We start from the raw sequence: 15972 nt of genomic DNA, 5'->3' as shown, positions 1-15972 counted from the left end.
CTTTGCTTTAAGAAAGTAAACAAACACTGCCCCTGTGCACACGTCTGTAAAATACTGTACATATCTAAAGCCTCCTATGGACTCGTTTCTTACTGGACCGGCAAGATCTGTGTTAACCAACGCAAGGGGTACCTTCACTTTTTCTGTGGGATTTCTGTTTCTCGATTGAGCAAACTTCCCCTTTATGCACACGACACATTCTTTATCAGGTCTACGCTTTTCACCTTCAATGTGCATGCCCTCTGTCACTGCTTGCAGTTTCAGTAAATCCTCGTAATTACAATGACCCATAATCTCATGCCATGTCTGAATATCGTGGCTGACGGTTACTTTACACATATCATTGTCATTACACTCTGTTTTCAGGTAATACATTCTCTGATACACCTCTATGTCAAATTGCGTACCGTTGGGCTCTACAAGAACATTTTTACCTTCAATGAAGAACACTCTGGCACCGTTCGCAGTAGCAGCTATTACAGAGAATTGTCCTTGTGGGAACGATGGTACATAGAGAGCGTTCTTTAACGTCACTGTACGCCGGCGCCCCCCGCTGTCCGTGAGGCATACCTGTGCGTCTTCTCTCTCTTTCGCCAGCCAGTAGGTGCGTTTTCCGTCTGCCAGCTCCATGCTGTGTCTCTCCGGGCGGAAAGTTCTTGAACCGACTCCTGTCATTGATGACGTGGGACGACGCACCTGTGTTCACGATCAGTCCCTTCCTTTGGGCCTGTTGCAGCTGCGTTGGCCTGGTGACGTACGCCGTCTGCGCCCTGGGGATGAAGCCCTCTCGTTCCGCTACTCTCCAGGCGTCGCCTCGATCCGTCCCACGCCGACCATCGCCGCCATCTTGTCCATGCGCATGTCGCGCGCCCTGGTCGCGTTTCTTCATGCACGCTCTGCTTGCGTGCCACATGGATCTGCAGAAGCCACACCAGACAGTCCTCGTGCAGTTACCTCTCCGATGGCCTTTCTCTCTGCATCGCCAACACGCCAGCTCCGTCGTGGGCCTGGTCCTTTCCGTTGCCGTCGCTCAGGCCTTCAACACCCTCTCTCCCGTCTCCCCGGCGGCTGGGTGGGTATCTTCTGAGGCCTCGAAGTTTCTTAGCTTGGCCTTGAACTGTCTCAGCGTCATGTCCGCTGAACCGTGTGTTACCAGGAGTGTGAACGGTTTGTACAGCTCCGGTAGTCCTCTCATCATCATCGCCATCATTAGCCCATCGCTTGGTGCTTCTCCGGCACTCAATGGCGTCGTGATTTGCTCCGCTCTGTTGACGTATTCGGTCACAGTCTCGGTGTGCCCCTTCCTCAGGGCCGTCAGTGCTATGTACTACGTAGACTAGAGGGCCATGACTCTGGGTCTTCCTCGCCTGATGTAATGCTCTCTCAATACCTCCAGGCTTTCTCTGCCTTTGTCTTTAGTCTCGCGGAATATCAGCCCCAAGCTGGTGTCGTCGAGCAGCGGCGCTAACTCACAGTACACGTCTGTGTTACGCTGGTCGTCCAGGGCTTGCTCTTCCGCCATCAGGTCTCCCATGGTGCCAGGATCGTCTCCTTCAGTCCTGCACCGTGCATGCAGCATAGCATGCGCTCTTCCCAGAGCTCGTAGTCCTCTGCTTTTCCATTGAATGAGGGCCATTTGTTCCTCCCTCTGGTCGCCACGCGTTCTAAGACGGGGTTCTCCCCCTCGCCTCTGTTGTGTTCAGCAGGCGCCACACTTTCTAAGACGGGGTTCTCCCCCTCGCCTCCGTTGTGCTCAGCATGCTCCATCTCCCCCGGTGTTGCCTCCTCGGGACTCTTGGCTGCTACCTTCTTGACCCTCCTGTGAGACTTCTTGGCTTTCATGTTGCTCTTTGATGGTGGCCATAGTTTTAGCTCCTGTTGGCCTAGCGTCTAGCCATGCGGTACTCCCGGTGCTAACCTAGCCTATACTTTAGCTAAACTTGCTACCCTTATTATTTCGCCCCCGGCGTGATCTGGGCCCATAACCTGTTGACAGAATCCGGCTATAGGGCGACAATAATGTGGTCAAGAGGCATGGTTTCTATCTTGAGCCTTAACTGGCGTGGTGTATTTATTCACATGGCAGAGCAGTAACACATGAGTCCTCCTCGTGAGAGGTAGGTGGGGGAAGAGAGATCGAGTAGGAGGAAACATATCTATTTATACTCGCCACCTGGTGGTGTCTTGAGTAGCTCCGCCTAGAGCGCCCTCTAGTGGAAACAGTTATATATACAGTTAGACAGTTAATAACAATCCTACCTAGAACCTCTGACTTCAACACTGTTGACCTGCTATCTCCCCCTAAAGATCTCCCATCCCCCTAAAAAAAAGTGTGGATCTCTAATGCTTAAAAACGACAAATTCCCCAGTTCCTTATCAAGAGCTTAGTCAATCAACTAGAAAATGTTGTCTCCATCACTAATTATTTTTAAGATTCAGATTTATGCGACAAGTACAATGGAATTCTTACTCTCTGTTTGCTCCACAGCATAAAGAAATAAAAAAGCAACAATTTACAGAATAAAAAAGCAGGTATTTATATACAATAAACAATAAACTGTCTGCGGTATGTGCAGGTAGTGGGACTCTAAAGGCTAGATGACTCACCCGCGCTGCTGGCCAATGGAGACCGACGTTGCCACATGGCGGCCATCTTGCCACAGGCAGCACGCCCACTCATAACATCAACATGATTGATTGATTGATTGATTGATAACATGAATGTCTATGGTGCACTATTGAAATAACCATAGCTTGCTAAATCTTCAACCGATTTTCAAACGGTTTGGGTTTGTTATAAAAGTCAGAGATGTAGTTATCATACTGCATACTTATAGTGGACTTTCATATGAAAATAATTTCAACATGTCCAAGCACGCTAATAACGTTTGTAATAAACCAAACCGTTTGTAAATCTGTTGAAAATTTAGCAAGCTATGATTATTTCAATAGTACATGCACCATAGACATTCATGGGTGCTGCCTGTGACAAGATGGCCGCCGGTGAACTACGCTGGAGACTCCATCTTGCACCATCTAGTTATATACAGCTATGGTGGGACTAGCCCTTTGTTCACGTTTGGATCGCCATTGGGACCTCACTGATTGGTTAATATACACAACACAGCAATAGGATAGATGACTGCAAATTGTGCGCCCAATAGGGAGGTGTAGTTGTACGTCACTTTGGACCGCCCACGAGGTCCACCCGTATAGGGATTTATCAATGGGAAAATGGATTATTGGCTATTGTAACAATTCTGCCTCATGAACATTGGAAAGCTTTCCATTTTTGCACAAAATTAGTTCCCTTCTATCACTAACATTATTGTTTAAGCATTTTTGGTTGAAATACAATTCTGTGATTTTGTTTTTACGATTAATTGCGAATATTTTCATGTTGAGCTATAGATTGTGGATGAATACGCACAGAAAGGTACAACATGTCAATGTCCATGCTTTATTTGTTTTAAATTAGCCAATTTAGAAATGGGCAATGGGGAAATACGTTGCAATTTTGCGAGGTGGCCCGGCCGGAAACAGCAATGATGTAACCACTACACCATTTTCGTTTTTTCCTGTTCCACCCTCTGTTCCACTTAATGTCTTTCCCCATTGCCCATTTCTAAATTGGCTGGTTTAAAACAAATAAAGCATGGACATTGACATGGTGTACTTTTCTGTGCGTATTCATCCACAATCTATAGCTCAACATGAAAATATTCGCAATTAATCGTAAAAGTTGCTAAATAACAATGTTTATGTTTTCATTCACTGAGAAACTACACTACCATTTCGCGCTGCTGACTGACGTCACCACAGCGTATAGACTCCTGGCTGTAGTCGCAGACCTAGGATCAGATTTCCCTTACATTCCATAAGCTTACCAATACGTACAATGGGAAAATAACTGACCCTGAATCTGTGGCTAGTGTTTCACCCAACACTAGTGCTCCGGTGATCATAACCATTTATCTCTAAAGCTAACCACTATTTGTAAAATCCACAACCACGTTACCGCATATTTGTATTTATAATTTAAAACGTTATTTCGCTGCATATTAAATCACTGTAAATACTAATGTAAATCATTGTTTCGTTGTACATATTGTGTATAGTTCATAATGTTAATACCCAACGTTAGTAGCTAGCTAGCTCACAGAGATAAAACTGGGCATGATGCGTGCAGTGCTATTCCATAGAGTGTAACCAGTAACCACAGGTCTGAGAAGAGGACCTGCACATTTTACTCGTTCCCGAAACTCCTCTACATGGCATGCCCGATTTAAAATGGTTCACGACAGTAGACATTGCTAACGTCTAGTACGTTTAGCTAGGTAAGGTTAGCTAGCTAGGTATCAGCTGGCCGTGACAGGGATTAGGCGACAGTATTGAACAGGCTGCCTACTGAACAACAGGCTGGCTGCCTACTGGTAACTGTAGTTATTTTTTTACGACAAATTAAAAACCTTAGAACTACCTTTATTTCAACAAAAAATGCTTAAACAATAATGTTAGTGGTCGAAGGGAACTCATTTTGTGCAAAGATGGAAGCTTGTCAATTTCCATGCCGCAGAATTGTTACAATAGCCGATAATCCATTTTCCCAATGATGAATCCCTATACGGGTGGAACAACCATGTGACATCAGACTATACCTAAAACCTCCCTATTTTTTTATGATTAATTGCAAATATTTTCATGTTGAGCTATAGATTGTGGATGAATAAGCACAGAAAGGTACACCATGCAAATGTTAATGCTTTATTTGTTAAACGAGACGATTTAGAAATGGGCAATGGGGAAATACATTGGGTTGGACAGAGGGTGGAACACGAAAAACGGCAATGGCGTAACCACTACACCGCCCTATTGCATCTAATTAAAGTTAAAGGACACAAACAGAGGCTATGCCCATATTCCCCTTTCTCTGCTCTCCCTCTCTCACGTATACACACACACACACACACACACACACACACACACACACAGGCAGACACACACGTACACACTACAGTTTTAAACCGAGGCCAAAATCGAATTACAGCAATCGATATAGTGCAATGATATGCCATCAGTTCCAAATACTTAGCGCACAGCCTCATTCAAAATGTGATGTACATTCTGTTCCAAGGAGCCGGCAGATCTAGGCACGTGCTGTACCATCATGCCATGACTTGAGCCGAGTCCTATTGCATGAGCCAACCGGTTACATCACACCACGCCTCCCACCGCCTTCCCTATCAGTTGAATTGTGGGAAATTGTGTATTAGTCTAGATAAAAACTATCCTTCAGAATTCAGTTAAACCTGTTTTCTTAATATAATGTTTTATTTATCACATTTGAGTATATTATATGTCACTTGGCTGTAGCTTCTGAATTTAAGGACACGTTTAAAACAATGCAATTCATGTTTGGTATTATTTCTCAGACTACATGCCCTTATTTTGACCGCATGTGCAACAGAAAATTATTATTAGAAAATTACATCTACATTTCTCAATTAACCAAACTGAAAAAACGTTCCCGTTATACCTGTTTAATGGGCTGTGTTCATTTTATTGATCTTGATATCTTTACAAACCTACATTTTACTTTTTGAACTTTTGTCAGAGCTAAACGTGCAGGATCTATAAACGGCAGATTTGTCGAGAAGCATGCAGCTGCAGAGCCGCAGAGCGGCGCTCTCATGTCCTCAGGACCGGCGCTCTGAGGACCGCTCAGCAGCGCCACCCATCCAATGGCTGAATTGCCAATGGCTGAATTGGAGTATTGCACTGTGCGGGCACAGCTGTGAGATCCGCGCGAGGCCAGATATCTTGAATGAATGCGTTTATTTATTTCGAACATAAATTGAAAATAAATAATAATAAAAAAACAAGTAATAAACAGATTACAAAACAAACAAGCAGGAGTAGGATGAAGTGTAAATGTATGTATTCCTTCACACTATTATCTTTTGCAAATCATATTCACTCCACAAACTGAAATATATTATACATTATTGAATGAACAGCCTGTTTCTTGAAGTTAGACTCTCCTCTAAATTGTAACCCCCCTCTCTATCACATAATTTTTGGATGTTACCCGGGAGTGAATTGTTTCGTGCTTTAAACATGATTTGTGCAGTCTTAAATTCAGCCTGGTCCCCAAGTTTCATGGCATGTGATTTAAAAAAGAGTGTGTTTGTGTGTTCCAGATATCCTACCTTATTGATAATCAAATCAAAATCTAATTTATTTGTAAGGCCCGACAACACAGGTTAATGTCCCCATGGGCCGGACACGTCTTCTTTAAACAAGTCAAGAAGAAACATCACAATAAGTCAAGAACAAAACAAGAACACCATAAAGTCCAAAAGATTTTAAAATAAATATATGATTCCACAGACATAACTTTGACCACAAGACCACCTGACATACCCACATGTATGTCTTATGTAGTCTTATGCATAATTGCACATAGTTCATGTATAATATTGTAAAATAGCTTAGACATAGCCTACTTGCATAGAATAGAATAGTCATGTATTGTATAATATTGCTGGCTGTACAATACTGCTGTACAATACTGCTGTAGGTCTATAATACTGCTGTTCATATCCAGTATACACATATTTACATTAAACATAATATTCACCATTCCTTAATTACCATCACACCCATGCACATCACACTGTAGTGTATAGCATAGCAAAAGTATACCGTTACCTGGCCCATGGGGACATTAACGTGTGTTGTCGGGCCTTACATTTGATTTGATTATCAATAAGGTAGGATATCTGGAACACACAAACACACAATTTTTTAAATCACATGCCATGAAACTCTGGGACCTTGCTGAATTTAAGACTGCACAAATCATGTTTAAAGCACGAAACAATTCACTCCCGGGTAACATCCAAAAAGTCTGTTATAGAGAGGGGGGTTACAATTTAGAGGAGAGTCTAACTTCAAGAAACAGGCTGTTCATTCAACAATGTATGTATATTTCAGTTTGTGGAGTGAATATGAGTTGCATAAGATAATAGAGTGTGAAGGTATACTGCATACTGTCTATCTGTATGTCATGTATGTCATAAATGTCATTATGAATTGAAAATGGGGGACCCTGATGTAAACAAGACGAAAGTCTTTCTCTGGTCTGCATCCCCTTAACAATTGTGTGTATTGAGCCGTATACTGTATTGTACCCATTCTGCAATCTGTTAATAAAGTTTTCAATCAATCAATCAAGCAATCAATCAATCAATCAATCAATCAATCAATCAATCAATCAATCAATCAAGGGGGTAGGAATACATACGTTTACACTTCATCCTACTCCTGCTTGTTTGTTTTTTAATCTGTTTATTACTTGTTTTTTATTATTATTTATTTTCAATTTATGTTCGAAATAAATAAACGCATTCACTCAAGATATTGTGTGAGCAAAAGTATAGTTAATTTACTCATACAGTATACATCCTCTGGCCTCGCGTGGATCTCACAGCTGTCATAGTCTGTACATGTCAAAATACTTCCCAAATGTCAGTGAATAGTAATACCACGACCACAACACCAAAGGAAGCTCAACAAATCATGTTAAACCCAGGCTCAAACAAGGGACTAAACACGTTCTGCAATCTGTTAAATAAAGTTTTCATTCATTCATTCATTCTGTGCCCGCACAGTGCAATACTCCAATTCAGCCATTGGGTGGGTGGCGCTGCTGAGCGGTCCTCAGAGTCGGTCCTGAGGACCTGAGAGCGCCGCCCTGCGGCTCTGCAGCTGGATACTATTGGATTTGTCGACGTCATACAATACCATGTACTTGTAGGGAAAGTTACATCACAAGAACAGAGCCATACGGCGAGTCATTATTTCCTCATACAGTGTATCTGCTCAGGACTTCGTAAAACCACAGCCGGCTATTTCTTCTGGGGCAGCTTGGCTGTTATAAAAAGGTAGGAATATGTTCCACTATTGCCTGATTCTCTTTTAGTTTTACGCCGTTTGACTGTAGCCTTTCTATCACAGCTCTAGTGTTAGCCTAACCCCTTTCGTGACTGTGATGCATGCAAGCCTTGCAAGGGGCTAGTGTTAGCCTACTGCTAAGGGATTTCCTAGTTTGACCTCCCATTAAAAATGTAAGCTAGAAAGGCCATTATATTATAGGCCACTGTGTAGAGTTGCCGGTGTACATAAACTCAACAAATAACCTGTTCCCCTTGCAATGCGTTTTTAATTCGTTCTTATACAGTAGGAAGGGGGAAGAACACCATATCGTGGGTGTTCCTATGGCTTGTATTATGCGTACAGCTTTGAAACTCCACTTATTTCGTTTTACAATGTCAAAGCCTTTTAAATATAATCAAAACGTTCCCGTATTTCTGCAATCTATTCGGCCACCGGTCTATAGAGGCCTACCGGTATGTCTCTGCCTGTGCCCTTGGTCCCTAACCTGTCAGTTCATGTCAAGTAAAGTGACACAGCTACATAGCTAGGTTCAGAGTAGCTCTATTGAACTTCGCATGTATGTATAATCTTAATAGAGCTAGGTTCGGAGTAGGCCTATAACTTAACAATGTTAGTTTATAATGATTATCGATAGCCATAGCCCATAGGCATAATAGGTCTGACTTTACAGTGCATACAGCTGGACCATCCCACCCACAGTGAATAGCCTAGCCCTAGCCTAGGCTATATGAGGCAGCAGAGAGTATACCTGTGATTATATTTTGACAACGATAGACAATATGATTACTATTCCCTGTACTAACTCCATACATTACATTACTCTAGGCAAAATGTCTACTGATTATGATGAGCAAGATTCCAAGTTCCTGCGGAAAGCAAAAGAGAACCCATTTGTTCCAATCGGTGAGTACAGCCTGCACCCTCATTGATTGATTGATTGAAAACTTTATTAACATATTGCAGAATGGGTACAATACAGTACGGCTCAATACACACAATTGTTAAGGGGATGAAGACCAGAGAAAGACTTTCGTCTTGTTTACATCAGGGTCCACCATTTTCAATTCATAATGACATTTATGACATACACAACATACAGATATATATCATGACATTTATGACATACAGGTATACAGTACTGTTACTTTTGTGACGTACATGGTTACATCATCAAAAGAGAACATTTAAAGGCTACACTCATTTCATCTAATTTAGTTGAAGTTAGATAAGCGCCTTGGCATGGTCGGAGAGTTAAAGGAGCATGTCGACATGATGGTAAATAAAATACGATAACATATTATTCCTTTATTGATCCCCTTGGGGAAATTCGTGAACGTCTTCTCCAGAGTCAGACAAGAAGATAGATACCAATTTCCTCTCTGTGCGTTCAGTAGATGGCTATCCGGCTGCAAGCTAGCCTAGCTTAGCGCAAATGAATGGAAGCAGATATGGACCAATAGCTTAGCTGTTGGCCAAAACACTTCTCCTAGAATTTTAAGCTATGCTAGTGGTCTGTATCTGCTTCCATTAATTTGTGCTAAGCTAGGCTAGCTTGCAGCTGGATAGCTTTCTACTGAACGTACAGAGAGTAAATTGGTATATATCCCCTTGTCTGACTCTGGAGAAGAGCAGGGTTGGCATGTTCCTTTAACATACAATCTATCATACTGATTTCCGTTTTCATTCTTAATCCTCTTGTCAGGTTGATTTAAATGTATCCCGTCTGTGTTTGAAATGTATTCCAGGAATGGCTGGTTTTGTCGCCATTGTTGCATACAGACTTTATAAATTGAAGAGTCGTGGAGATACGAAGATGTCAGTACACCTGATACACATGCGTGTCGGAGCCCAAGGCTTTGTGGTGGGAGCTATGACTATTGGTATGTACACTCGCAGCACTCATCAATCAAAGAGACACACAAATAGTCACTCCTCCTGACTTCTTCTTTTCTTCATCATCATCATCCCCTTTTTCTACAAGCTGGGCATGCTTTATTGTTCTCTTACCTTGTACTCCCCCTGTCTTACCTTGGTTAAATTTGTACCAGATTTGCATCTTTGAAATTGAGTGTACAGAGAAAACGGAATGACATAAGATAATATACTCTTTTATTGATCCCCTTGGGTAAATTCGGGCAGCATGGGGAGGGGCGGTTCAGGTATGGGCAGGGTAATTGTAGAAAGACATAGCCTAAATGTAGGCTATACTGTTGAGAAACGTATGACAAAAAATAAACGGTGTAAGCAAAGGTGCAGATGAGGGTCTGTGTGCCCTATCGGTAATATTATACATTACGTATAGGCAATAAAGAATTTTAATCTGAATATATACAGTAGTATACTATGAGTAAGAGTAAACAGTATACACAAGGTGCAGTATACACATGGTACCCTAACTGGCATAATATGTCACATACGTTGTAGTTCTTGCAGGTTTTGTTGGTTAAGAGTCAGACACACTTAGTGATCAGACATTCCTAATAGTTCTCGAGTTCTGCAACCGTTAGTTCTCCAGCTGCTGGCAATGGAATGTTTGCCTCACTGGCATCACTGCGATTACAGACAATGTTGTTGACCAAAGCAATAATTACCAAAGGATATGGAGATGGTTCTGTTTTTTGTAATAATCTCGGAATGTAATAGGGGTGTAACGGTATGTGTATTCGTCCCGCGAATTTACGGTACGGCCGTCACGGTGCGGTACGCGCACCCATGCGACGAATACGCCCCACAGCGCAAACACACCCACATGCAGGCACTCGTGAGTTCCGTGCGAGAACAGCGCATGTGGCCGGGCACAATGAGTCAGACTTCAGAGCGGCGAAAGTGCACGGAGGAGAGGCACATTTACATTGGAACAGCTGCAGGGTCATTACAGTTTTCTTTCGTTTTCTTGTGCGCCCAATAACGTTAACCAAATGAAACCAATGGAAAGAAACACACGCGCATCGCCGACAGACGCATCAACATTCTCCCCCGCCGGACTCACAGGCACAATCAAATAAAAAGAAGAAACATACTTTTCTGGACAGATCATCTGAGCTCCACTGTGTTTAAATCCAAATAATCCTCTGCCATTGTTGTAATATGTAATCTGTTCTCTAGTTCAGTCTGGTCGTGAAGTAAAATTCTCTCTGGAAGTGAAACTGAAACTTAGCAAGGATAAGTTTAAAGGGGCAGTAAGCAAGTGGATGCCTGAACACAGAATGACACCAGTATCACTAATTACCACGGCCTTCCAATCTGTGATGTAACTGGGATATAGACAATAGGCTACTGACTTTGTGAATCCCTAAAATATCAATTGAATTCTCACACCAAAATTAGGTTTATATTCTAGTATTGCTTTTTTTTTAATCTTTTTCCCCATCCTTCTTTTTCCGATTTTTTTCCCATCCCACTGTTAGTCGTTATGCCAATTCCCAACCCCCTTCCTGGTTGTTGCGTACTTCCCCCTACTGTTGGTCCGAGAGGCTGGAGACTGTCGCATGCTTTCCTCCGACGCATGTGCAGCCAGCCGGCAGCCAGCCTGGCAGCTCAGATTCTCACTGGGAGAGTGTAACGTGTGGAAGGTCGCACTACTGTACCTCTCTCCACATCCTACCCTCGCTGAGCAGGCGCCCCGACCAAACTGTAGGGGTCGCTGTCCACAACGCCCAGGACCCACCCACGGCTCCCCTCCCCCTAACTCAGCCAAACGAGTTAGTATAGCGATCAGCCCGAGCCAAGGCAATGCTGACTCTCCGGGAGTCGAGACCGCAGCCTCTTGCATTGGTGACGAGCACAATCTCCGCTACGCCACCTGACCGCCCTCATATTCTAGTATTGTTAACAGGCCTGAAGCTAAAAGTAAACCTAATTTGTGTGTGAGAGCTCACATGGACATTATGGCCTCACTCATAGGCCAATGCCTCATTCATTGTCTGTAGAGCAGCTCCATATTTTACATCCAGCTGAGGTGATATCACAAATGCGACGGTTCTCTCTTTGGTTTATAGCTCAACTGTTCTGGAGCACAGGAAGAACATAATGTGAACTCTTAAAACAGGGTTCGCACAAGGTCCTTGAAGTGCTTAAAGTGCTTGATTTTTTACCAAAGAGTCGAGGCCTGGAATTCCTTAAACAGCCCATTTTTAACAAGGTGCTTAAAAAGTCCTTGAAATTCAAATCAACCATTCACATTGAAAGTTTTGTTCATCCATGATAAAAATGTCAAATCAAGAAATTGCTTCTATTTTATTTAAGTGTAACTTATCGTCGGACATTGGTTTTAAGCCATACATATTGGATCCGATTTTTTTCTATAAAAACTGCATTTAAAAGTTAATTGGATCATTTTAAAAGCCCTTTTAAAATAAAAAATTATGCTTAGGAAAGTACTTGAAAGTCCTTGAATTTCATTTTGCAATGTCTGTGGGAACCCTGTTAAAATGGGTGACATGTCCCTTTTAGGGCAAAAACACAGCAATCATCATTTATCATCAACCTCTGCGAATTACATTTAAACTCTGAGGTAAAAGAAATGGGTTGAATGTTATTTTGTGGAGATATCTACAAGGATGTTTATGTAACTCTGCTGCTTTTTTGTCAATTTCTTTTTCAGGTGTCCTCTATTCCATGTACAAAGACTACATTGTGAAGCCCAGAGAAGCTGAGAAAGCCCTGAAAAACAAATGAACGTGGACTAGTGATTTTTAATGTCCCTTAATATTACCTCATATTAAGGTGTTATAGAGAACCTTTATTTTTACAGATGTTCATATTTTTCTATGAACACATTCTACCCACAATACATTGCACCTAAACTGTAAATAGTTTTTAAGTTATTGGTGATGGAGGAGTTAATCGAATGCCTCATTTAAACGTGTACAAACGTGTAACTAACTGAGGCCCACAACAGCCTCGAAGTGTTATATCAGAGGGTAGAGTGCTACAGTATCACTCCTATATTTATAAGGAGCCGTGATAATCTGAATTGATCAGAGTCGGTGAAGTTTTGATCGAGGCGTGTTGTGTGCTTGAGATGGCTGTGAATGTATGAGACTTGACGGATATCTGTGGGAGACATGTGACACTCTCGATGTGTTTGTAGCCTTTTACTTTGACCAGAGTGTCATTTTGACGGTAAAATGGGAAAATCAAATAATATAATAATTAATAATTAAAATTGAAGACTAGCATTTAGCACACTGTAGTTCAATCATTACCAACATTGGCCATTTGACCTAAAGTCATGTCTTTGTTTGTTTGTTTGTTTTATTATGAGTTTCGTTCTTCTTGCCCAAGACCTTTTTTTCCCTTTGGGGGATTATTTTATCTCTTTTCTAACATAGGCCTGCTCCTTAATTCACTAATGTAGGGGATTTTTGCCAAACGAAAAATGCTTTGCACTTTATCCTAATTGTGACTAATTTGCATCCCACTGAAGGCCTAATAGAGGCCTTGCATGAAATGTGTGTGTAGTTCTCTTTCTTCCAACATGTGCCTGTAACATACCAATATATCAACAAAAACACAATCATTTGGTGTCTTATTACTGGATCTTGTAAAAAAACAAGTCACAGTAATATCATGCTTTTCCAGTGTTTTACCCACTACCACAGCATGGACATCTTTTTTTTGGTAAGTGGTTACCAGTAGTTACAGGCAGCCATGCTGGAAGAAAGAGAACTACACAAACATTCCATGGAAGCCATCTTATTAGCTTCCACTTTTTTGAGCCTGCCACCTCTCATACTACCAAAACCATTGGTATGAAAGTGGTGTTGGAGTAGCCTATAGCCTATAACATATGATGTTGAAACTTTTATTCTGTAATTGGGAAATGGATTTGATTTTATTGACATTTCTTGATTATGAGTTACCTTAAATATTTCTTTGGGGATTTTGAGTTCAGTTTGATCCAAGGACATGTTAAGGCTGTCATTTCAAACACGGGTCCAATTATTCAGTACACTGAATTCACAATTTTTTCACAAGCTAAACCAACTGATCTAACTCATTAATTCTTCAGAATCCAAGTATTGTGAAGTTAATTCACAACTTAAGTGTTGAATGTTGCTGTGTGCACTGAATAGAGGCCCTGCACAGAATGGTTGTGTTCTCTATCTTCCAGTATGGCTGCCTATAACCACTGGTAATCACTTTCAAAAGAAAATGCCTAATTACTGTGCAGTGGTAAATTAGGTTTACACATAGACCACTGTCTCTTCCATTGCCACGTACAGTACAACACAATGGTTACAGAGAACTACACAAACATTCTGTGCAAGGCCTCTATATTCTAAAATATGTAATTCTCAGTCTTGACAGGTCTATATTTGATCTGAAAACAATAAAGATGTCAACTGTTGAGTCTGGAACCATCTATTGACTATTTCTATTGTCTGTTATGAATGGTTTCTGAGCGTTTGCTGTGTTCACAAATGTATTTGTGTAAGCTGTTTGAAATGAATACCAGACTGCACTGTCTGATAATAGTCAAGTGTATCCATGGCAACACTTGGGCATGGATGGTCTGACATGAGGGGAAGTGGTTAGAGAGTTAGAGAAGGGGATTGGGGATTGTGAATATCCAAGAAGTCCAGAGTCAGCCCATAGGAGGCAAGGAGTGCCTCACAGAGGGGGGCTCAGTCAGGGAGGAGCAGCATTAGCTGCACTTCATGATGGGGAAGGGAAAACGGACATTGTAGGAGATAAAGGATTCCAGAAGATGGCGGTAAATGCCCCAATCAGATGATGGGCTTGGTAAGCCATCTGCCCGCCTATGTGGTGGCCGACCGCCGTAAAACCCCATAAGAAGAAGAGAAGTGTATCCATGGCTAGACTTGCTGGCGCTTGTCCCGCGAGATCTCCCACCTGTTGTATCTCGAGTCTCGACTGAGAACCGTTGTCATGGATACAGTCGGTGGCATTTGAGGAAGTGTAAATTAACAGCTAACGTTCGTTTTTGTTGGTTACAAAGTTGCACACCACTGTTTGGCCGTATACCACTGTTTGACCGCACACCACCGCACTAATTTACAGGTAAGTCATTTTCTACATAGGTTAACAATTAGCTAATTAGTTCGCTGTTCTTCCTTGCGCTACCGTAATTTACAGGGCGCAGTTCACGTTAACTATAGCGCCTGCAAAGGTTCTCCAAAACGATTATGATAGTTACCTAAAAACAAAACGTTAATGGGATTCGTGTGAGACTGGTGGAAAAAGTAACCACCCAACCTTTGACAGGGTCGTGTCCCCAGGCATGCAACTGGGGTAATTTGACAAATCCCTATCATCAAACTTCAGTGATAGTATGTGTGGTCATCCTTAGAGTGAATAAAAAATAAATAAATACAAAAATCCCAACGACAGGTCATCAAGGACCCATCAACGTTACGCAGGAGTGAATGAATGAAAACTTTATTTAACAGATTGCAGAATGGGTACAATACAGTAGGCCTACGGCTACCTCTCAATACACACAATTGTTAAGGGGATGCAGACCTGAGAAAGACGTTTGTCTTGTTTCCATCAGGGTCCCCCATTTTCAATTCATATAGACATTTATGACATACACAACATACATGACATTTATGGCATAGGGACATATAGGTATTTAGTACTGATACATTTGTGACATAAACGGTATTCAAATATACACTAGGTCTACTGTTACCCCTAGATGACAGAGTATATACATATGATGGGGAGGGGACTGTACATTAGGAGGGGGTGGGTGGGTGGGAGAGAAATATACATACGGCGGGGAGGGAATATGTATATACATGCGGTGGGGAGGAGACTGTCTATTAGGAGGTGGAGCACACAGTCAACCAACATTTGACACGCCACGCGTTGCAGATGTTTTTGACCCTAATACTATAGTAAACATAAGTACTAACCAGAACAATGGTGACAACATTTCCATGCAAACGATAAACTTTTCTGAACCTTACTATAGGGTCAGTTAAAATGGCGGTGTGGTCCAGGTTGATGGCTTCCTTTTGCTGTCTGGCTTTAATACCTAGC

The 15972-nt window shown here is 42.0% G+C and overlaps 1 protein-coding gene across 1 annotated transcript; it reads left to right on the top strand.

Moving 5' to 3' along the window:
* Positions 1 to 7808: 7808 nt before the first annotated feature.
* On the top strand, positions 7809 to 14314 carry higd1a (HIG1 hypoxia inducible domain family, member 1A). Its single transcript, XM_084326880.1, has 4 exons — positions 7809 to 7946; positions 8785 to 8862; positions 9705 to 9839; positions 12563 to 14314. Exons 2-4 carry the CDS (start codon positions 8790 to 8792, stop codon positions 12634 to 12636), a joined length of 282 nt encoding a protein of 93 aa, XP_084183006.1. The 5' UTR covers positions 7809 to 7946; positions 8785 to 8789; the 3' UTR covers positions 12637 to 14314.
* Positions 14315 to 15972: the final 1658 nt, after the last annotated feature.

The sequence above is a fragment of the Notolepis coatsorum genome, assembly GCF_963971535.1.
Source record: "Notolepis coatsorum genome assembly, chromosome: 13".
Lineage (NCBI taxonomy): Eukaryota > Metazoa > Chordata > Actinopteri > Aulopiformes > Paralepididae > Notolepis > Notolepis coatsorum.
The sequence above is the reverse complement of the archived record's forward strand: the minus strand, read 5'-3'. Positions and strand labels throughout refer to the sequence as shown.